Here is a 24,217-nt window from a genome sequence, read left to right as displayed (position 1 = left end):
AAAGCCCTGAACAATTGTAGCAAGACTTCTTTACTCTTGTACACCAACCCCCTTGCAATAAAGGCCAACATGCCATTTGCTTTCCTAATTGCTTGCTGTACCTGCATGCTAACTTTTTGTGTTTCTTTTATGAGGACACCCAAATCTCTGAATATCAACATTTAAGTTTCTCACCATTTAAAAAATATTCTGTTTTTCTTTTCTTCCTACCAAAGTCAATAACCTCACATTTCCCCACATTATACTCCATCTGCCACCTTCTTGCCCACTCACTTAACCCGTCTATATCCCTTTGCAGACTCTGTGTCCTCCTCACAGCTTACTTTCCCACCCAGCTTTGAATCCTCAGACTGATTGTAATGCAAATGGATGCATTACAATCAGTCCCTTCATCTAAGTTATTAATATAGACTGAAAATAGCTGAGGCCCAAGCACCGATCCTTGAGGCACCCCACTAGTTACAGCCTGCCAACCTGAAAATGACCCATTTACCCTACTCTGTTCTCTGTTAACCAATCCTCTATCCATGCTAATATATTGCCCCCAATCCCATGAGCCTTATCTTTAGTAACAGCCTTTTATGTGGCACCTTATTGAATGCCTTTTGAAAATCCAAATATACAACATCCACTGGTTCCCCTTTATCTACCCTGCTAGCTACATCCTCAATAAACCCTAATAGATTTGTCAAACACAATTTCCCTTTCATAAAACCATGCTGACTCTGCCTAATCATATTATGATTTTCTAAGTGCCCTGTTACCACTGTCTTAATAATGGATTCCAGCATTTTCCCGATGACTGATGTCAGGCTAACTGGCCAGTAGTTCCCTGTTTTCTCTCTCCTTCCTTCCTTGAATAGCGGTGTTACATTTGCTACCTTCCAATCCGCTGGGACCATTCTAGAATCTAGGGAATTTGGGAAGATCACAACCAATCCATCCATGATCTCTGCAGCCACCTCTTTTAGAACCCTAGGATATAAGCAATCAGGTCCCGGGGATTTATCAGCTTTTAGTGCCATTAGTTTGTCTAGTACTTCTTCTCTACTGATATTAATTATTTCAAGTTCCACACTCTCATTCGCCCCTTGGTTCCCCACTATTTCTGATATGCTTTTTGTGTCTTCTACTGTGAAGACAGATACAAAATATTTGTTTAACATCTCTGCCATTTCCTTATTCCCCATTATAATTTCTCTTGTCTCAGCCTCTAAGGGACCAATGTGTACTTTTGCTACTCTCTTCCTTTTTACATACTTGTAGAAGCTCTTACAATCTGTTTTTATATTTCTTGCTAGTTTACTCTCATTCTATTTTCTCCCTTTTTAAAATCAGTTTTTTGGTCATCCTTCGCTGGTTTCTAAAACTCTCCCAATCCTCAGGCTTACTACTCTTCTTCAGAACATTATAAGCCCCTTTTAATCTAACACTATCCTTAACTTCTTTAGTTAGCCACAGATGGATCACTTTTCCCGTGGAGTTTTTAATTTCTCAATGGAATGTATATTCGTTGAGAATATTGAAATATTTCTTTAAATGTTTCCCATTGCCTATCTATCGTTATACCTTTTAATCTAATCTAAATTCCCTATCTACCTTTGCTAACTCGCCCCTCATACCTATGTAATTGGCTTTATTTAAGTTTAAGACGCTAGTTTCAGACTTAAGTACGTAACTCTCAAACTCAATGTGAAAATCAATCATATTATGATTGCTCTTTCCCAGAGGATCCTTTACTGTGAGATTACTAATTAACCCTGTCTCATTACACAATACAAGATCTAAAATAGACCGTACCCTGGTTAGTTTCACAACGTATTGTTCTAGGAAACTGTCTCAAATGCATTCCATGAACTTGTCCACCAGACTACCTTTGCCAATTTGATTTATCCAGTCTATATGAAAATTAAAGTTCCCCACGATTATTGCATTACCTTTGTTACAAGCTCCTTTTATTTCTCGATTAATACTCTGTCCAGGGGGTATAGCTACTATTGGGGGGGCCTATAAACTATTCCCACCAGTGTTTTCTGCTCCTTGTTATTTCTCATTTCCACCCATACTGACTACTTCCAGCACAGGCACAATGGGCTGACTGGTCTTCTTCTGTGATGTATGATTCTATGACTCTGGCAATCTACATAAAAATGTAGAACTTTAGCATGGTTATTTTAATGCTCATGTACGAAGTCTGACAAGATGTCTTTCATCAACTTAATTCATTCAAGTGGCAAGTCATTGTTCACAATTACATAAAGATGGGTATGCTGCTTTTGACCTCCATCATTTCAAGACTAATTGCCAATCAGATGAAGGGAAATCACATCATGTCTGGTGAAAGCATTTTGAAATGATCATGAGAATTTTGATTCAAAGATATATGGCCAGACGTACTTTTGATCAAACCCAGTTCAACTTTTGTCTGGCGTTTCAACTAAACTTTAGAAGTGACTTATTGAAATATTAAGTTACTGAGACAACAATTCCGCGTTTACAGAGACAAGCACTGAGAGTTATTAGTATATCTTTCTGTGAAAAGATGCCAAAATTCTGATACAAGGAAAGGATGTGTGTTAAGCAATTTAATGCTTTCTGGAATGCTTTTATTTTCTTGATGACTGTGAATGATTTTATGTTTGTAGATCGACACAAACTTTTCCTGTTAGTTGATTTTTTTTTTAAAAAGAACCAAAAGTTTTACAATAACTACAATAATTGGGAGGGTGGGGAGGCACAGCAGATTAAATTGAACTGTTAAATGTAGTTTAGACAGCAAACTGAACCTAGTATGAACTCTGTCCAATAGCAAATCAGGCAATATAAAGCCATCAGCACTACATTATCATCAAGGGCTGAAAATTCACACTTCAACTATAGTAATCATGATTCGACACCCACAAAAAACTATAGTCTTCCCAATGTCTATATAGTTCTATCATTCACACAAGTGTACCATCACTTGGGCTGATACATAAATACATTTCACATGTAGCTGACTGGTCAACAATCATAACTGGTCATTTCATAACACATTCGACTTGGGTGTACTCCATTTATTCCACCAGTATTTGTTTTGACTTTTTTTTTTACAAAGAGGAAGGAAGATTTGCCTTTTATCAAGTTTGCCCTGAAATTTTTAACACCGTTTTAGTACTTCCTTTCCCCATCATTAAAAAGGTCAGATGGCATAGCCATATAAAGATGTAATAGAACAGCAAAAGCATTTCATTTATAGTTATCCAATGAGTTATCCGTTAGGCAAATCCAATAAGTACTACTCTTCATTCCTCAGTCCACACGTCTGTTTTGTGTATTTCGCATGTTCCACATTGAACATCAAACTGCTATCCATCATCCTTAAATTACACTTATAATTCACCAAAATCTTAGGAACAACAAAAAGGGTTTGCACATTGTCCCAACTGAACTCCTACTCTCAATTCTACTATTGCATCACACTTCATTTTTAATTCATAAACATCTGTTAATTACTGACATCAAAATGGCATCGATTCTCTACTTTACTCTCCATCTAAATGAATCAACTTCATAATAAAAGAATCAAAAAATATATTGTGCACAAAACAATCATTTTAAAATAAATGAGAACTCCTTCACATTATTTGTGTAGCAAGAAATCAGGGGAGATTCAGAAGTTACAGATTCACCTTAAATATAGTTTACTGAAGTCAGTATGCTATATGTTTACCTGTTGGCAACACATCGTCTCTTTCCTTCAATGTGATCCACGGCCTCTGAGGAAGCTGCTCTGGATGAACTTAAGAAAAAAAAACTTTTTCAAAAAAAAAATTAAGACTCCTGCTTTTCTATCTATTCCCTGGTCTCCCTGGCTACACACCAACGACAGCTTAGAAAATGGGCAACCTGCAGTAGCACCTCTGCATTTCTGAACCAATCACTGAAAGCTGTGAAAAAGCTTGCTCCATCTGGTCTGCTCTTCCCACCCAACCTCCATATGGTATTTTGCCTGTGAGATGGCAGAAAATGGGAGGAATGAGACACAAAATTATGTCTCACAGTCTGTGGTAGTTAAGTTGTAAAAATAGAAATAAATTACTGCACACAAAAAACAAAATCAAAATACAACATATTGCAACTGTGCAACACAATTTCTCCTTCCTCACTAGGGTTTGAGTTTCAGCTTCTAATGTAAAATGCTTTCAAAAAAATTATGAGTTACCCACTATTTTAAAAAATAACAATTATTAAATTTTTGCTACTGTCATCAATAAAGAGCTCAATAAAATACCTGCTAAATTGTCAAGCATGTAGTTCAGTAGCTTTCTTGTTCCATCTAGTTCTTGATAGAGGTTCAAAATATCCTGTGACAAAGGATTGCCTGTCACCAAAAAACATTAATAACCCATTAAACTACTTATATTTTGATAATAATACACAAGTTGACTCAATGCCACAAAATCTAAGAATATGGTGGTGTGCCACAGCCTGGTCCAATTTCGTTTCAAAATCCCCAAAGACATTTTTCTAATCTCAGCTCAGCCACCACAGTGAGCCGTTGATAGAAGGCCAAGAATTTCCCCATGAGAATAGGAATGGAAACAATATCAGAGAGTGGTAGCTCAGTCACTTTCACACAACTAGCAGATAATTATTGGAGCAGTACTGGCAAACACGAGACAATAATCATTGACCCGCTACCTTGGCAGGGGAATTGGTGCGTATCATGGAGGGTAGGGAACCTAAAAGTAAGGAAGAAAATGGTTGCAAAAAATATATATTTTTAAAATTTATTAAGGATGCCACCTCCCACTCGACAATTGGAAGTGTATTTCCTATACTTGCACTCAAACATGGATTCAGATCTAATACCTTCAATCAAAGCTATGCAATGTATTTTTTTTTAAATTTAGGTTACAGCTTTTCAAAAGTAATCCATGGGGCCTAAAAAGCCATGTGGGCATCAGTTTCCATCCTTCTAGTGTTAAAAATGGATAGCCGTGTGGTGAAGGATAGAATACTAGAGCCTGGTCTTTACTTGTTTCCAAAGCCTCTATTCATAGAGATTCCTTTTACACACACCACATCCAAGCTAAGCTCTCCTATGAAAAAAGATACAAAAAAAAGTCCCCAATTGATACCCACCTAAATACAATTAACATCTGGGACTGGACATATGCACTGCAAACACAAGAATTTATTTTTGTGTTTCTGTATATTTGTTGACCCTAATTTCTGTTGCTGTACTCTACTATAAAACTGTTGTGCAATTACAGGACTGTATTCCTTTGACATTAAGTTCAAAGTTCATAAGTTAGGGATGCAAATCTTCAAGAGTGTGTCAATATTTGCGGGAGGTTTCCCCACAAACATATGGAAACCACTCCTTCAGATGAGCCACGTTTGAGAAATTGAAACAAGAGGGGAAAAAATTTATGTCGTCTAATTTTAATCAATTACAAATCGACAGGACAGCAAGGAAATTACTGCTACTTGTGCCCACTTGGCAATTGAACTTCAAACATGTGGTTTTGGCAGACATCGCACAGCAAATCCACAAATAATAAAATACAAAAAAAATCTTTAGAAATTGCTTGGACCGTAATGGCGGCATTTCATTCACTTAAAATCAAACCATGTTGCAGAAAAGCCCTAAAACAACAACGACCTCGCCAGTCTTTTTTTTTAAAACCACATCACAACATAAAAGATCACTAAACACACAAAAAGGTACAAAACAAACTCACAAAATCACCATAAAATGTACTGGCAATGGGGTTTGGGGGGGTGGGGGGGGAGTTGGAGGGGAAGGAGTCAACAAAATCATCTGTAAACTTCTAAAAGTTATAAATCAGAAGTGCAAGACAGGATATTTAATATGTGTATAATGATACTCATCAGCCCTGACCTTTTAAACCCAGGGTCTGCAGCTGGAACAGTCGTCCTAGTTCGTAAGGCAAAACCCGTAACAGATTGTTATTTAAAAGCAATTCCCTGCAGAAGAAGGAAAAATACTTAAATGTAGAATTTTCTTCAGCTGTATAGTTAAATTTATTTTTAAAAAAATCACAAATATTGTTTGTCATGAAAGAGAACTTTTAAAAAGTAGCACGTCAAGTCAAAAAAAGAAAGCCAACGGCTGCCAGAGTCATGGGATAAGGACATTCCACCAGCTTCTCTGGCCTTCTGACAATTTTAAACACATGAATTTTAATCACAGATCGTCATGCCTCTGTATCTTCATCTGTTCATGTTGGCTACAATTTAAAATCCATACTTCACTAGCAATCATTTTGTTTTAAATACCTCTATAGAGAAATGTTGCTATATCTTTATTTTAATTTTTAAGAGTCACTACCACCCAGCTAGAGTTACCTATTTGCAATCAGAAGTGATAGCATGATGATATCATTCCACAATCAGATCTACCACTAAAAAAGTTTTAATTTTAGAAAGGGATTAGTAAAGCAATATGAAACATACATCACCTGCTGGAAGTCAAACTTCTCCAGATAGCTAATATTGATACAACACAGGGCTACATGCATGCTAAACACCAAAAGCAGCATGCCTTAAGCTAAACGGCCCCAAAACCAACAGATCAGAGTATAAGCTCTGCAGCCTGATTATATCCAGAGCGGTAGTGGACAATCAGGCAACTAGTTGGAGGACGAGACTCCATGAACATCCCTCATTCTCAACCATGGTGAAGCCCAGCACAAGTGTAAGAGTCATGATGGAATTGTCTGCAAGTGTCTTCAGCCAAGAATCTTGAGTGAAATGTCCTACATGGCCTCCTCCAGAGGTCCCCACCATCATAGATGCCAGTGTCCAACCAATTTGTTTCACTCCACATGACATTAATAAGTGGCTGAACATACTAGGCACAGTGAAGGTTATGTGCCCTGACAACATCTTGGCTGCAGTGCTCAAGATCCACGCACCAGAAGTAGCCGCCCCTAAAACCAAGCTGTTTCTGTGCATCTAGGACACTAGCAAACACCCAACAGTATATACAATTGTCCACGTATGTCCTATCCACAACAAAACAGGACAAATCTAACCTGGCAAATTAGCAGCCACCTCCCAATCAGGTGGAGACATTCCTGTGCCTCTTGCATAAGAGGCTGTCAGGACTGACTCGCGCAAGCCAGGTGTGGAGATTGTCCTTTCCACCTATTCGGACAACATGCTTATGATCGCGGATCCGATTGACTAGCAAAGGATGCGCGCGTGCCAGCTGCGTCCTCTGCAAAGATCTACAGAGACAAACATGCTAGACTCTTAATAGGTCGGTGGCAGGTGGACTCCCTGCCAGAGGAGGGTTTCACCCAGAGCACCACCCATCTGCTGTATCTGAGAGTCTGCCTGAGCCCTGTTGAGAAAGCCTGGCCAGCAAACTCAAGTCACTGCTCACCTTGGGCACTGGACAGGACTACTCAGACTGCTATCCTATAGCAGACGAGTGCTGGTCATAAGCCAACTAATGGCTGCTATGTTATGGAATTGGTTCGTCATTTTGATCCTTCCCTCTGAATTTGTCGTCAAGATCCAGAGGAAGCTGAATGAGGAAGCACTGGGTCTTTGTTCGGAGTCTCCCACTTAGGGAGGGCGGTCAGACACTGGTGTGCATTCGCACCCAGGTTCCGACTTTTTGCCTTCAGACCACAATGGTGTGCGCTGGCAACGGCTTTCTTCAGCCAGGTGCACGACCTGAAACGTGACAGTCAGCTCCTCTTAACGAAATACAGAAGTGGCCCATCTTCTATCAGGACCTAATTAGAGCATGGAACATGGTTGCCTCCAGCAGGAGCTCTTCCTCCATTCGTGGTAGCGGCTAAGTATCAGAGCCACTCCTCTGAAACCACAATGTTGGCTTCGGCGACACGTGACTAGCGGAGAGGAGGGCCCCAGCTGCAAAGTTAACCAGGGTCAGAGACGTACTGGATGGCAGCAAAGAGGGCTGGATGTCGCCGGAGACTTTGGCTGCCCAGATGTCCTGGCGCGAAGTCCGGCCTGCGGTCAAAGCCATTCAGGCACTGAAAGTCGCACTCAGCCCCGACTCCACCAGGTGTGTTGAGGAGGCTCAAGCCAGATCTTATCCCCATTTGAACAGAATATCTTATTGGCACAAGGCCCCAAAACCTTCCTCGGGAGCCTTCACCTAACAACTTCAGCCTTCTCTTGGAAGTTCCCTCCATGCTATTTCCATTCTGCACGGAGAGATTCCCTGTATAAATTGCTCCTGCAGACTCTCCACTTCCTTGTTCTCGTCTTCCATCCAGACACCTCAGTATAACATCTTGCCATCCAGTGGAGGCCCCCAATGGAACACGCTGTATTTGGGGATCCTTCCTGAACCACTGGGGACCTGGTGTGGAGAACGCTGCATGGAGTGGTGGCATCTAATACCTTTTTGTGCCACTTCATCGATACCCAGGCCGCATGTTATTTCTGTAGCCCGGAGGAAATCATTTTCCTGAAACGCGAGAGGTTGCAACTCTTGTTCCATTACTTAAGGGAGCTGCTACTCAATTTCTGGCTCCACTTTAGCCCAATGCTCCTAGGCAACCCAGTACATGGCAGGCAAATTGAAGGATTCCTCAGGTGTCTGCTCCTAGGCCTAGCTGAAGCTGCCATCCATTCCTCTGTTGTGAAGCAGTGCATGCTGGCCTTTAGCAGGCTTGAGCAGGTAACATTTGAGATGCACAAGTGCCAGGCAATGACTGTCTCAGACAAAAAGCCCAGCCACTTTCCCCAATCTTAAAACACCACCACTATTTGGAACAGGCTCTTCCTGGCTGTTCTAAGAACAGAGTCTGCCTGAAAACTCCTCAGTACCGCTTAAGTGCAACAGCATCTTTTAATGCATAGTTATCTTTTTAACATAATAAACAAGCCATGAGCTCCTAAACACGGACAAGTCATCAACAGCTCACCTGCTTGGCTCCTGGGAACATTCATTTTATTTATTTGTTATAAAGATATCAGTCAAAAGATGGATTATCTACACACCTCGGTAATTAATATTTTACTGCCCATTTTTGGAACATAAGGATAAATTTCCTGGGTGAAAATGCCTAATCTGCTGTCCTCACTTGCCTTAGTCCTTCAAAATAGCTTTGGGTTTTCAAAAAACAAATTACAAAAGGCAAGTGTCAGAAAAACCAGTAATCCCTGGATTTAAAGAAAACTAATGCAACAAAATTATTTTACCCAAAATCTCAGAGCTAAATACAAGTCACATAACTAAAGTTCTCTTTTGCAAATTCACTGATAAACACTTAAGTAAAACGGTTACTGAACTGCAATCATTTTATGCGTTATCCCCAGTTGCTTTCTCTAATTGCATGAAGAGGGAGGGAAACTGTAGAAATATAAATTAACTTTACTGTTAACCAGGAAAAATTTTTAAGTGATCAGGATTTTTTTTATCTGCTTAAGTGTAGCACAGATACTGGTTAGTCTATTATACTGTAAATATACCTATCCACACAAATAGTTTATTTGCATTGAGTAGTCACCAAGTTGTCAGAATTTCTATTTTCACTAATGTTGAAGATTGATTTCTTCAGGATGTTTCAATCCGGCATCAGTAATGTTCCCCAGCTTCAAAAATGTTCAAATAGTCAGATTTCAGATGAACTCAGGTTTCTGATCATGTAGGTGGATTCTTGTGGCTCAATACACTTTGTGCCAGATGTTGACAAGTAAATGATGCATTGATCTGCAAGACTACTCTTAGGTTAGGGTCTTGAGAAATTTGTTTTCGATCACAGTTTCTCTCTATTGGCTTCCTTTGGTTGTACAGTAAATGTTTTTATATCTTTTAGTTTGTGAATATGAATTTCTAATATTATGTCTGGATCTCACTATATTTTACTCAAATTGTAGTACTGATCTCATTACATTTATACCATAGCATTGCATTAAGAGGAGGTGGTTCTGCACTACTCTGAGTGCTGCAGAAATTATCCTGCTTGCTTTTGAAATGGATTTCATAGCACCTGAAGATTTAAAAGGCGCATTCGGTGGCCTATTTTCTGGCTGCCAGACTATGCCTGACGGTTAAGGAGGGTACGCAGAAGCCAGCTATTGAGACTGCATCACTGGCCTATGCCTGTGAACTGAGCCACTCAGGCCACCTGCAGCCAAAATAGACAGCTTTCTTTGCTACTGGAGGCACTGGTGCCATTGCTACTCATGCACTATAACCTCATTTACAATATAGTACAGAGTGCACTTTCAATTCAACACCAAGGAGAAATTTCACCTTTTCTCAGGTAAAATGTGTCTGGAATGACGTTTAGTAGAGAAAGAGATGTTAAGTTCTACAAAATTCACATTCATACTATCAGCAGTTTTCAGAGCCACCTGGTAAATTTTCCATTTCTTTCTTCCCTCACCCCAGACATTTTGCCTTCCCATAGATAGCTTTCCTCATGCAGTAGTGCCCCCTCCCCATTAAACATCTTTGCTGCTGAACACAGAATGACTTCAGTCTACTTTCTTCAAAAAAAACTATTACTGGTGTGGGTTAAGTTTTACTTAATTAATTCTTTGAGAGGTAAATGTAATGTAATTCTGTTTGCCTACTTCAAGGTTTGAGTTCCATATAGTCAGACTGATTTCCTTTCAGATATCTAAGGAGTCAGGAACTTTTATACTCAAGCTGTAGATGCTACTGGGTAGTTCTTTGAGTAGGTTTTAAGTTTCTTGGCATTTATTTTTGAATCAATTCTTGGTGTATTTCTTGGCGACACTGCATTTGCCAAGAATGTTGGTTTGATACTGCATTCTTCCAGAATTCTAGTACACACCTCCAATTCCGCAGATGCACAGAAGAAAGAGACTTCTTTTCTTTGGGATTTAAGCTTTAGGTTTCAGTGCACTTTGCATTACTGTCTCACCAGGCTTTATGTATCCATTCGTTTCCTGGGACTTCTGAATTGGTTTAGTTTCATTTTTAAGTCTTCTGATGAGCAACTACAACAAAAGGAAAAAGCTAAAAAGAGAATTGCAGATCCAAATGCCTCATTATTAAATCAAAAGCAAAATACTGTGGATGCTGGAAATCTGAAATAAAAACAGAAAATGCTGGAAAATACTCAGCAAGTCAGGCAGCGTCTGTGGAGAAAGAAACAGAGTTAACGTCTGTTTATTATTAAGCTATGTAGTCAGAAACCAGACAGATCCAACCCTCATTTACTAGCCAAAGACAAAACAACGTGCACACAGCCACAGAAACATCTGGGACATGGGAAATATACTCCTCCCCAGCCTGATTATTTGAATTATTCATTCATAGATCCAAGACAGTGGTTTAAAACATCCTAAAGACAGCTTTCAAACACTGAAGCCACAAAAAAATCATAGACCATGCAAATGACCACTTAACAGTTAAAAATCTTATGGAGATCATCTTTATCTGTGGTTGTAAAACTTCAGTCATGAATTTTGATACTTATTTATGCATACACACATACATACAAAGTCTGAATTGCATATTTCAGGACTGAACTGTTGAATAGTTAGTCAGGCAAAATAAAGATGATCTCTACAAGGTATAAACTTTCAAACTGTTGCTATCCGTTTCTACTGATGAAATTTACCCATGAAAACTTTTGACTTGCAAAGAAATTGGCCTTTGTCACTCACCTGAGTGACACCATATTTCCAAGTTCAGCTGGTAAACTGCGCAGTTTATTAGATGATAGATCCAAGTAAACTAGGTTATGGAGCTTGGCAATATCAGATGGAATGCGTGCAAGGTTGTTGTCATTAAGATGCAGTGCAGTCAAGTGTGTCAAAGACCACAGTGAAGTACTCAGACTCCTCACTTTACCTGCATGAGGAAAAGAATGAATTTATAAATACAAAAATTTACAGTGAGCTTACCTGGACTAGAATTTTAAAATATTCATGCATATACCAACTGTACATTATAAAATATTTGTTGCTGGGTGCCCATCAGAATTCTGGAATTATAAGCATCTTTACTTAACAATCCTTTAGGGACTCCGAAGTTAATGTGAGTATTTGCAATAGTTTTTTTTTTAAAAAGTTGTTCAGCTAGATTTCCGGTATGTGGTCATGGCACCTTTATAGATCCAGATCAAATGTTCAGTTAGCTCCAGGTGGCATTGCTTTAACCTTCATTCTATCAAAGCACAGATATTACTGCAGGTTAGTTGTGATTGTTGGTAGGAATTTGGGATGGAATCTGGGACATTTGACAATATAATCCACTACAGTTAATCTTCTGAGTTATTGGACAAACGTGCACATCATATTTTAAAGAAGCACTGACTTTAAACCTATGAATGGAAAATAGCCAAAGAACTGAACACCATTTTAGTCACCATACCATTACTTGCAAGTCCACAACACAAAACTGACACTAACTGATCACAAGGATGGCTGATGTGAGAAATGTGGCAGTGAGGATTTTCTGAGATTGCAGTTAAGGCACATTTTTAGGACACAGGCTAGTCTCTAGAACTAACTTACTCTCTTGCTTGATGCAGAGAATGGGAGCCTGGGGCTTCAAGCACAAGAGTTCCTCATCTTCATACTTTTTTTCTGTTTAGTTCTTTTAAGTCACTGTATTGCTTGTTTGAAAATTCCCTTGATGAGAGACACACTTTGATGTGCCCTGAACATGAAAACACAGGATTTGATTCAAGGGGTGTTAAAAAAAGCTTTTTACTTCCCCTCTAACTTTCTCCTTTTCTCTCCACCTACCCTGAAGGCACCAAAACTTGCTGTAGTACAGTTCCAAGGATGCTGGCAACCTTTTGGCACCTTGTCCAAGTGGCCATTCTTCATGCATTAGCCCCAACAGCATTTTCAACTTTAAAGCATGCTTATCTTGAGGCATTTGCTGCTTTTATTTTATCCTTCAGCTGCCATCTTCCATACTGCAGGTCTCGTATAGTTGGCGGCAACATTAAAACAAAAATGCAGTAAGTAGGTTTATCTTCAAGACCTGCTTTTTTTTTTAAAAAAAAGGACATGAGTTCTCCAATCTACTACCCGTCTTTCTGGGGCCAGTAAATGCAGCTCTGGAGGCAGAAGCAAGCTTACTGTTAGTGACATCATGATTTTGCTCACATGTACTAGCCAAACTGTCACTTGCCAGTCTGCACATTTGCAAAATAACAGGCTCCACAGTGCAGTGGGTTTATTGGAAGACCGGCAGACTGTATTCTGTACTGGTAAATGCAGGAGAATGGCAGAGTTAGGTCGCTCTCCCAAAACTACAGCTGGAGTATAAAAACTGGAGAGTCTCGAACTAGGGGGCATAGTCTCAGAACAAGGGTTCGGGCAGTTAGGACTGAGATGAGGAGGAATTTCGTCACTCAGGGGTGCGAATCTCTGGAATTCTCTACCCCAGAGGGCTGTGGAAGCTCAGTCGTTGAGTATATTCAAGGCCGAGATCAATAGATTTTTGGACACTAACAAAATCAAGGGATTATGGGGATCGAGTGGGAAAGTGAAGTTGAGATCGAAGATCTTACCGAAGGGTGGAGCAGGCTCGAGGGGCCGTATGGCCTACTCCTGCTCCTATTTCTTATGTTCTTATCTAGTACGCCAAAGCCAATTAACTGGCAGCCTTAAAATCAGGCAGGGAGAGAGGAGTGACTCAGACACAACACAGCAATAGAAAGCCAAGGGATTCTGAAATTAGGGAACGAAAACTAGGCCCAAAATGTAACTTTCAAATTTCACCACATGAATGGAATATTCATATTCAACCCTTCAAATAACTGCAGGCATGTGGTTTAAAAACTCTCATTGCACGAGGAACACAAAGCAGCATTTGTGAGAGCCACATCTACTCACCCGAGATTTCTAATTCCGCCCAGTGTGATTTCTTCCCATTGGCTGCCTCTTCCAATGACATGATTGCATATATTCTCCGTAGATCTTTTGGATCATATTTTTCCTTTGGCATTCCTATTAGTCTAGAAAAAAAAATCTCATCAATTTCCCAACATAACACAACTGATTGCACTTTGCTCTTTGCTCTTTTCCTCTCACAGATGAATTTAAAAATGCAAATTCTTCCAGATCACATGTAGAACACCAGATGGGTGGCTGCAAGTGACAATACGACAATCCAGTTGAGTAGCTTTAATCAACATTTGCAGAACCACAAGACTAAAGTATTGCCTCAAACTCACTCCCATTGTAATAGTCTCATTTTCTTTTACTATCCCAGGCAAAGGAAAGGATGGGTCATATGGCAAAGAGGCTGTACAATGTACATGGAAGTGTAATAAAGATAGAAAAGTAAACTGGTGTCGAGGATTTTGGCAGCAAGTGACCAGGAAACAGACTACACGCTAAAATATTATGCAGTCACAATTATATATATTAGAATACACTGAAGCAAAGTGGCAATTTTGTTACATTTGTTGAAGGCTCAATATGTGCCAAAAATTTGGTTAGTGTGTAATGTCAGTCTGTAGTTGGTTTCTTGAACACTTTCTCACAAGCCTCTCCTCCACAAACTCCAGCTAATCCAAAAATCCTGACCCCATGTCCTCTCCCACACAAAATTCCACACTCCCAACATCTCCGTCCTGGTCAAGTTCCACTGGTTCCCTATCCCCCGGTGGTCCTCATCCTCATTTCTAGATCTCTCCATGGTCTCCTCCACAGAGTAATCTCATGCACAAACAAAAAAGGCCAGGAAAAGACTAACTGGTCCAACAAGCCAGGCATGGTGCTACTTCCACACATCACCTCCTCCATTCTCTCCCCCTGTGCAGCCACATAATCTCCTGGAAGAGGCTAAAAATTAAAACTTCGGTTCAATTTAGGAAAAAACGCTTAAGAAATTCTTCTCTGACCCTCAAGCTCCAGGAAACCACAAGCCCCAATGATCCCCCTGCCTTCTATAATGTAAAGATGTTTGCCACTCTTAGGAAATAGTCCAACGCCCTTTTGAATGCCTGCAGCAAATCCACACAAACTAGCAACTTATTCCAGAGGTTGTAGACTCTGTGCAAAAATAAGTGCCTCCTAGCATCTAACCTAGTTCGATACCCCCGTGTCCTCTCCAGCCTATATAGCTCAAATAGCCGACCCACTTGGACGGAGACTAATCCTTTCAATATTTTAAAGACCTCAAATCAGATCTCCTCAAAGTATATACTTTTCCCAACTAAAAAGCCCCAGCTCTCTAAACCTGTCCTGGTAACTAAGGGTCCTTAAACAAGGAATCAATTTAGAGGATCCCCTCTGAACTTATTCCAGGGCCTCTACATGCCCCGCATGATAGGACCAAAACTGGACACAGATGTCACCTGACCAAAGCTTTATATAAAGAAAAAAATGTTTCTTGTTTGATATTTAATTGTTGCAATACATCTGAATACCCTATTCACACCCAGACTAGCCTCACGGCACTGGTCATAGGTCTTCAATGAATCATGCACAATAACTCCCACGTCAGCTCTCGAGCTCAGCAGCCCTATGCACGCAACCCTAAATGGCGGATACATGTTTGTAGATTCCTTTATCCAAGTGCATTTTTCTGTATTAAAAAAGGCATCTGCCAGACACTGGCTTATTTCCAGCACACCATCTAGACCTGCCTGCAATTTATTTTTTCATCTAAGATCGTTATACCCCAGCACATATCTGTGTGTCATCTACCAAGTTAGAGAGACAGGATCGTCTTTTCTAGAAGACATGCAAAGATTCCCTAATAACTGCTTCTCTTTTGAGGTGGTCGTACAGTACATCTCTAAAGATACATTAAAGGAACTTTTTTTTTATTCGTTCATGGGATGTGGGCGTCACTGGCGAGGCTGGCATTTATTGCCCATCCCTAATTGCCCTTGAGAAGATGGTGGTGAGCCGCCTTCTTGAACCGCTGCAGTCCGTGTGGTGAAGGTTCTCCCACAGTGCTGTTAGGGAGGGAGTTCCAGGATTTTGACACAGCGACGACGAAGGAACGGCAATATATTTCCAAGTCTGGATGGCGTGTGACTTGGAGGGGAATGTGCAGGTGGTGTTGTTCCCATGTGCCTGCTGCTATTGTCTTTCTAGGTGGTAGAACTTGTCTATAACTGAAGTCAAATTAACCAGCCTATAGTTTTCCAGTTCTGACTTATTGCTCTTTTTGTTATTGGTACTACATGGGTGTCTCTCTAGTCTATGAGAACAATCCCAGACTCCAGTGTGCTATAAATATACAAAGAAGTACATCACATCCTCCACTCCACCATTACAGGCTGATCTTTCAATCACATCAGCGTTCATAGAATTATACAGCACAGAAGGAGACAATTCAGCCCATCATGCCTGTGCCAGTCTTTGAAAGAGCTATCTAATTAGTCCCACTCCCCTGCTCTTCCCCCAAAGCGCTGCACATTTTTCCTTTTCAAGTGTATATCCAATTCCCTTTTGAAAGTTACTATTGAATCTGCTTCCAGCACCACTTCAGGCAGTGCATTCCAGATCATAACTTGCTGCATTAAAAAATTCTCCTCATATGCCCTCTGGTTCTTTTGCCAATTATCTTATAAACTTGTGTCCTCCGGTTACCAACTCTCCTGCCAGTGGAAACAGTTCCTCCTTATTTACTCGAAACCCCTAATAATTTTTAACACCTCTATTATATCTGCCCTTAACCTTCTCTGCTCTAAGGAGAGCAATCAGAGCATCTCCAGTCTCTCCACAAAACTGGAGTCCCTCGTTCTTGGTATCATTCTGGTAAATTTCCTCTGTAGCCTCTCCAAGCCTGGTGTTCTTTAGAACTCTCTCCTTAAACCATTTTGCCTTGCTGCCTCCCACTTATTCAAAAAGATTAAAATCCTACTTCCTCAACTGTGCATTTGGTTCCTTCTCCCCTTAATCATTCCCATCTCTTATTCAGCACCCTCATCTCCACTTTGAATAGGCATTGTTCGACATCATGGGTGGCATTCTATAAATGGAAATACATGTATAATCAAAGTATACAAAAAGGAAATAATGGGGTTCAGCTGTCAAACAATAAAATGTAACATTACAAAGTAGGATTCTTTAGAAGGCATCACCAGATGTTCCGAATGTGACTATTCCGTAGGGAGTAAGTGATTAAAGTTTGACAGTCATACTAGCAACTTTTACACTATTTTGAACATCCTTTTCAGCTCAACTTACAGTTGGAAAGTTCCTGCTACTCACGCGTATTTTATCAGCTATACAACTTTATTATTTTGGGCACGCAAGCCACAAATATTGTTTACACCATCAGAAAAGTACGCTTATAGCTGTATTTGGGGAGGGAGGGACAAGAAGTGGAAAGGTGGCGATTTTGGTTGAAACACTATCTGACAGCTCATTAATATAGAAGCACCTGCTCTGCCTTGTTTGTACTGTATGGCAATTTTTACAGCAAATGTAATTTAAAAAGTTGCAGATTGGGCTTATATCATTTGTGCTCGCCTATATAACAGTTTCTGCATTTCAAAGCGATACACTTTATGTGAAGCAATGACCGACATAAAGCGCTTTATAAATGCAAGTCTTTCTTACGGCTAGGGAAGGCATACACAAATCAGCAGTTGCAAAACTACTTCAATGTCGTTATGAGGTAAGTAGGTAGGTGTGCTTCAACCATTTAGCTCAACGGCTGCTGTTTATTTTCCTATCTGCTTCCAACAGCATGCCACTCTGGCATTTATCTGGAAGGTTGAGCAACACTACATCTGCGTTAGGAGTTGGCTGTGGAGGTCAATCTGCTATCATAAATAGGGAGCAAATCAGAAAGAGCAGACTGAAAAACAAATCTGAAAAGCACAAGTCAACATTAATGAAGTTTAGAAGCTGAAATTTTCACCTTTGATGCCCAACAAAACTAATTGAGACCTGGAGCCTGGATGTACCAATTTGATTTGTATTGCTTTGTTTCTAAAATCAGGAAATGATTGCACCACATGATGCAATGCTGCTTTTTCAATAAAAACACCATGTGGCAGTTTTTTTTTTGTTTTTAAACCAGATTTCAATTATTTTATATAAGTTTTTACCTTGACAAGACATTCAGAACAACCCTGAGGAAACTTTAATTAAAATTGAGAAAAACTGAAGCATTTACTAACTCAATATAATAATGGAAAAGAATACAAAAAGGAAATAATGGAGGTGGGGGTGGGGGTGGGGAGAGGTGGGGGTGGGGGTGGGGAGAGGTTTCACACAATCAATGAATGTTACGTAGTCTAATCCCACTCCCTCTCTATACCCTTCAATGTTTCTCTTTTTCAAGAAACTATGCATTCTTTTAAAAATGAATTTATGGGCTCTGCTTCAACAAGTTTGTAACCGAGAATTCCACATTCTAACCGCCCCTGTAATTCTTTTGTGATTATCTATTGGACCAACTGGATAGATAACAGGATGCAGTAACTGTGCTATATATGGATTTTCAGAAGGCATTCAATAAGGTGCCTCATAGAAGACTTGATGGACAAGAAAATACAGCAGCATGGATAGAAAGTTAATTGATGGACAGGAAACAGTTAATGGGTGTTGCTCAGATTGAAAAAGGGTTTGAAGCACCCAAGGTGTCAGTGTTGGATCCACTTTTATTCTTGGTATATACAGATGATTTGGACTTGGGCATTGGAGCACAATACTGAAAATTGCTGATTTCGCATGATACTGTCTACTACAATTTTTACTCCTCACCCCAAAAAGGTATGATATATATCTGAAACTGAATGATTTTTTGATATGTTATTGTATTAAAATTTTAATCCTAAAACTTTATGATCATATGGTAATCTATATGCAAATATAAATGTTTTTCTTACAAAAAAATGAGCATATAATTTTAAAAATTCAATACAGTACACATTTCTTTTGAAAACCTTTCCCTTATGGTCCAGGGTAGGAAATGAAAAAGAATTTTCATGGATGACCGCAACAAGTGTATAAAACTCCCGTTGTACTGTGCAGGAACATATTTTGAGGTTTCAAAAAAGTTCAATAATGTTTTAACAGATTTCAGTGACAGAATTGGACAACTGCTACTGGTTTGCTGGACTTCATACTATAGGCTCAGGGCAGACGGAGGTCCACAGCTGGACCTTCAGTGCTTACTTGGTTGGTCATCCGAAAGTTTCAATAGGATCTAGTGTCACAATTTGATTGGGGAAGCACTTTCTGAAACAGTCCTTTAACACCAGCTTCAAGTAGAATATTTACATTGTGGGGCAGTTCTCACAGCAGCCAGATTAACTTTGAAACAAGCATAGAAATCTGTTACTTTGAATGGCAATTTTTGTAATTAATGCTGCGAACGGCTAGTGAACGTTTGTACAGGCTAGCAAAAGCACAATCATTTAACCAGCCGACACGGAAACAGGCAAAAGGGCTTCAGCAACTAGGCCCACCAATGGAGAATTTTTGGCCACCTCGAACAGCAGAGCACCATAGCATGGTATTCCAAATAACAACTCTCTCTAATCAATTTTCTTGATGCTTTGCTAAAACTTCATCTGAAAATATGTGTTCACCATTTTTTCCCCTCAGTAACTGAAATTTCTAATGTCCAAGAAAAAGGATTTACAACAAAATTAATATATATTTCACAATAACAAGATAATGCCGTAAAGTTTTTACTTGAAGGCCTCAGCCTCTCCCAAAGTCTGTGCTTCGACTGGATAGTGTTGCCACCACAGCAGCGATGCTTTTTGCTGAATTTCGATTAGGTAGATTGCACAATTTCCGAGGATCCATCAGCACCAGTCAGTTGTAATAATACAGTATTATTTAAATAAAAGCTAAACATCAAATTTGAAAAGTTTTAATCAGGTAAAGTTTATACTTCATTTTTTATTTTAAAAAGAGGGAGGGAGCATGCACACAGATAGATAGGGGCAGACACTGTTTCCATGTTCTAATGTAATTTCTTTTTTTAAAAAAAGAAATTGGATTTCAAAAGCAAACAGCCTCTTTAAGGGAAATGGTAAGAAGGGGGAGCATAGTGGGGAATCAGGTTGAGATTCAGTGAGTCTCTGGCCTCTCACTACCTGCCCTTGGGGTAATGAGTTCAAAAGAGGGAGGAATGGTGATGGGTGCGAGGGATGGTAGAAAGGGGAGGAAAGTTGAAGGGATGTGGGACATGATGGGAGTGAAGGGGTGAATGGAAGCATAAGTGATTGGGGAAGATGGGAAGGGGGCTGGCGAGGGGCACATTTTCATGTAACACCCATCCTAAATGCATCCTCCTTTCCCCACTATACCACCCACCAGAAACAGCAGAGAAGAAGCAAAAAAAAAAAGGTATGGGGAACAGGAGCAAGGGGAGAGAGGAAAACAGAAGTGGAGAAACAGAGAAAAAACAACACAAAGATAACAGACATTTAAGAGAGACTATATTTTCAAACTTTTCATGTGCAACTTCAACCAATGTTATAAATACCTCCATTAATTAATTATTTGTGGGAGAGTCAAGTCTGAGTTAATTGCAGAGAAAAATTCTAAGGAAGCAAGGTCATACTGATAAGCAATTTCTTTGGCATCATTTGTTTAATCGACAAACCCTCATATGTACTTAATGATTCCCATTTACTTTTTTGGGCAGCAGGCACGCATATTTTTGTTGTCACTGCTTTCTTTTATTAGATTATCCAAGCTAATTTATTCCATTAACACTGCTTCCACAAAACAAGATGCGAGAGCTAGTTTCAGATCAAGAATAAAGTTGGCAAGACCAGCTCATTCAGAGAAACCACACATTCATACATTCTGTAGGTACATACCTGTGCCTCTTAGAAAATTAATTATAGTACTAAATTCAACAAAAAAGGACCAAGAGAATGATGAAGAGGGGAAAGAGAGAGTAGGAGCATAAACTTGCAAGGAACATAAAAGTGGACTGTAAAAGCTTCTACAAGTATGTAAAAAGAATAAGATTAGTGAAGACAAATGTAGGTCCCTTACAGTCAGAAACGGGAGAATTTATCAAGGGGAACAGGGAAATGGCAGAGCAATTAAACAAATACTTTGGTTCTGTCTTCACAGAAGAGGACACAAATAACTTCCCAGAAATGCTAGGGATCCAAGAGACTAGTGAGAAGGAGGAATTAAAGGAAATTAGTATTAGTAAAAAGATAGTGCTGGAGAAATTAATGGGACTGAAAGCCAATAAATTCCCAGGGCCTGATAATCTGCATCCAAGAGTACTAAAAGAGGTAGCCATGGAAATAGTGGATGCATTGATTGTCATCTTCCAAAATTCTACAGGTTATGGAACAGTTCCTGCAGATTGGAGGGTGACAAATGTAACCCCACTATTTAAAAAAGGTGATTCCTCCCAGTCGGGGAACACTTCAGCAGTCAAGGACATTCAGCCACCGATCTTCGGGTAAGCGTTCTCCAAGGCGGCCTTCGAGACAAACGACAACGCAAAATCGTCAAGCAGAAATTGATAGCCAAGTTCCGCACCCATGAGGACGGCCTCAACCGGGATCTTGGGTTCATGTCACGCTACACGTAACCCCACCAGCGAATAAAAGTTATGTTTTTGATATAACGGGTCATTCTCTGTCTTTCTCTTCCTTTCGGATGTTTCTCTCTCTCTCTCTCTCTCTCTCTGTCTGTCTTGTGTTCTGGCCGTTTGTATATTCGGTGGTCCTGCAGGTAACACCTCTCTGTCTGAACACTTTGATTGCCTTGACAACGGGCAGTTGGAAAGATTATCTGTAATCACCAGGTATTGTTCTCTGAATATAAATGCGAAACGTTCAAGGATTCCCACATTCACCTGACGAAGGAGAAAGCCTCCGAAAGCTTGTGATTTTCAAATAAAATTGTTGGACTATAACCTGGTGTTGTAAGATTCTTTACATTTAAAAAAGGAGGGAGAGAAAACAGGGAACTACAGACCGGTTAGCCTAACATCAGTAGCAGGGAAAATGCTAGAGTCTATTGTAAAGGATATAATAAACAGAACATTTAGAAAATATCAACGGGATTAGACAAAGTCAACATGGATTTATGAAAGGGAAATCATGTTTGACAAACCTACTGGAGTTTTTTTTTGAGGATGTAACTGGTAGAATAGATAAGGAGAACTAGTGGATGCGGTTTATTTGGATTTTCAGAAGGCCTTTGATAAAGTCCCACATAAGAGGTTAGTGTGCAAAATTAAAGCACATGGGATTGGTGGTAATATACTGGCATGGATTGAAAACTGGTTAACAGACAGGAAACAGAGTAGGAATAAATGGTTTTTTCTCTTTCGGGGTGGCAGGTGGTGTCTAGTGGGGTACCACAGGGATTAGTGCTTGGGTCCCAGCTATTCATAATATATATCAATGATTTGGATGAGGGAACCAAATGTAATATTTCCAAGTTTGCTGACGACACAAAACTAGGTGAGATTGTGAGTTGTGAGGAGGAAGCAAAGAGGCTTCAAGGCGATTTAGACAAGTTAAGCGAGTGGGCAAATACATGCCAGATGCAGTATAACGTGGATAAATGTGAAGTTATCCACTTCGGAAGGAAAAACAGAAAGGCAGAGTATTATTTAAAATGGTGATAGATTGGGAAATGTTGATGTACAAAGGGACCTGGGTGTCCTTGTACACCAGTCACTGAAAGCAAATATACAGGTGCAGCAAGCAGTTAGGAAGGCAAATGGTATGTTGGCCTTCATTGCAAGAGGATGAGAGTATAGGAGCAAGGATGTCTTACTGCAGTTATACAGGCCCTTGGTGAGACCACACCTGAAGTATTGTGTGCAACTTTGGTCTCCTTACCTAAGAAAGGATATCCTTGCCATCGAGGGAGTGCGGCGAAGGTTCACCAGACTGATTCCTGGGATGGCAGGACTGTCGTATGAGGAGAGATTGGGTCGACTCGGCCTGTATTCACTCGAGTTTAGAAGAATGAGGGGATCTCATTGAAACAGTGCGATCAAGCAACACCTACTCACCAATAACCTGCTCACCGATGCTCAGTTTGGGTTCCGCTAGGACCATTCGGCTCCTGACCTCATTACAGCCTTGGTCCAAACATGGACAAAAGAGCTGAATTCCAGAGGTGAGGTGAGAGTGACTGCCCTTGACATCAAGGCAGCATTTGACCGAGTGTGGCACCAAGGAGCCCTAGTAAAATTGAAGTCAATGGAAATCAGGGGGAAAACTCTCCAGTGGCTGGAGTCATACCTAGCACAAAGGAAGATGGTAGTGGTTGTTGGAGGCCAATCATCTCAACCCCAGGACATTGCTGCAGGAGTTCCTCAGGACAGTGTCCTAGGCCCAACCATCTTCAGCTGCTTCATCAATGACCTTCCCTCCATCATAAGGTCAGAAATGGGGATGTTCGCTGATGATTGCACAGTGTTCAGTTCCATTCGCAACCCCTCAGATAATGAAGCAGTCCGAGCCCGCATGCAGCAAGACCTGGACAACATCCAGGCTTGGGCTCATAAGTGGCAAGTAACATTCGCGCCAGACAAGTGCCAGGCAATGACCATCTCCAACAAGAGAGAGTTTAACCATCTCCCCTTAACATTCAACGGCATTACCATTGCCAAATCCCCCACCATCAACATCCTGGGGGTCACCATTGACCAGAAACTGAACTGGACCAGCCATATAAATACTGTGGCTACAAGAGCAGGTCAGAGGCTGGGTATTCTGCGGCGAGTGACTCACCTCCTGACTCCCCAAAGCCTTTCCACCATCTACAAGGCACAAGTCAGGAGTGTGATGGAATACACTCCACTTGCCTGGATGAGTGCAGCTCCAACAACACTCAAGCAGCTCGACACCATCCAGGACAAAGCAGCCCACTTGATTGGCACCCCATCCACCACCCTTAACATTCACTCCCTTCACTACCGGTGCACAATGGCTGCAGCATGTACCATCCATAGGATGCACTGCAGCAACTCGCCAAGGCTTCTTCGACAGCACCTCCCAAACCAGTGACCTCTACCACCTAGAAGGACAAGAACAGCAGGTACATGGGAACACCTCCACCTGCACGTTCCCCTCCAAGTCACACACCATCCCGACTTGGAAATATATTGCCGTTCCTTCATCGTCGCTGGGTCAAAATCCTGGAACTCCCTTCCTAACAGCACTGTGGGAGAACCTTCACCACACGGACTGCAGCGGTTCAAGAATGCGACTCAACACCACCTTCTCAAGGGCAATTAGGGATGGGCAATAAATGCCGGCCTCGCCAGCGACGCCCACATCCCACCAACGAATTTTAAAAA

At 40.6% G+C, this 24,217-nt stretch overlaps 1 protein-coding gene across 3 annotated transcripts in view; it reads right to left on the bottom strand.

The window, feature by feature from the left end:
• cnot6l (CCR4-NOT transcription complex, subunit 6-like) overlaps positions 1-24,217 on the bottom strand; it is an 85,397-nt gene that overhangs the window by 44,115 nt on the left and 17,065 nt on the right. For all 3 annotated transcript variants that reach the window (XM_067990819.1, XM_067990810.1, XM_067990801.1), the window contains exons 2-6: positions 13,828-13,949; positions 11,641-11,827; positions 5,891-5,976; positions 4,274-4,363; positions 3,713-3,781 (exon numbers count right to left, since the gene is read on the bottom strand). In XM_067990819.1, coding sequence (XP_067846920.1) covers positions 3,713-3,781; positions 4,274-4,363; positions 5,891-5,976; positions 11,641-11,827; positions 13,828-13,939 — 544 coding nt within the window. In that variant the 5' untranslated portion in view covers positions 13,940-13,949. The remainder of the gene's footprint in view (positions 1-3,712; positions 3,782-4,273; positions 4,364-5,890; positions 5,977-11,640; positions 11,828-13,827; positions 13,950-24,217) is intronic.

Source organism: Heptranchias perlo, chromosome 1 (assembly GCF_035084215.1).
Source record: "Heptranchias perlo isolate sHepPer1 chromosome 1, sHepPer1.hap1, whole genome shotgun sequence".
In the NCBI taxonomy this organism is placed as follows: Eukaryota; Metazoa; Chordata; class Chondrichthyes; order Hexanchiformes; family Hexanchidae; genus Heptranchias; species Heptranchias perlo.
Note: the sequence above shows the minus strand (reverse complement) of the source record. Positions and strands in the feature narration are given on the sequence as shown.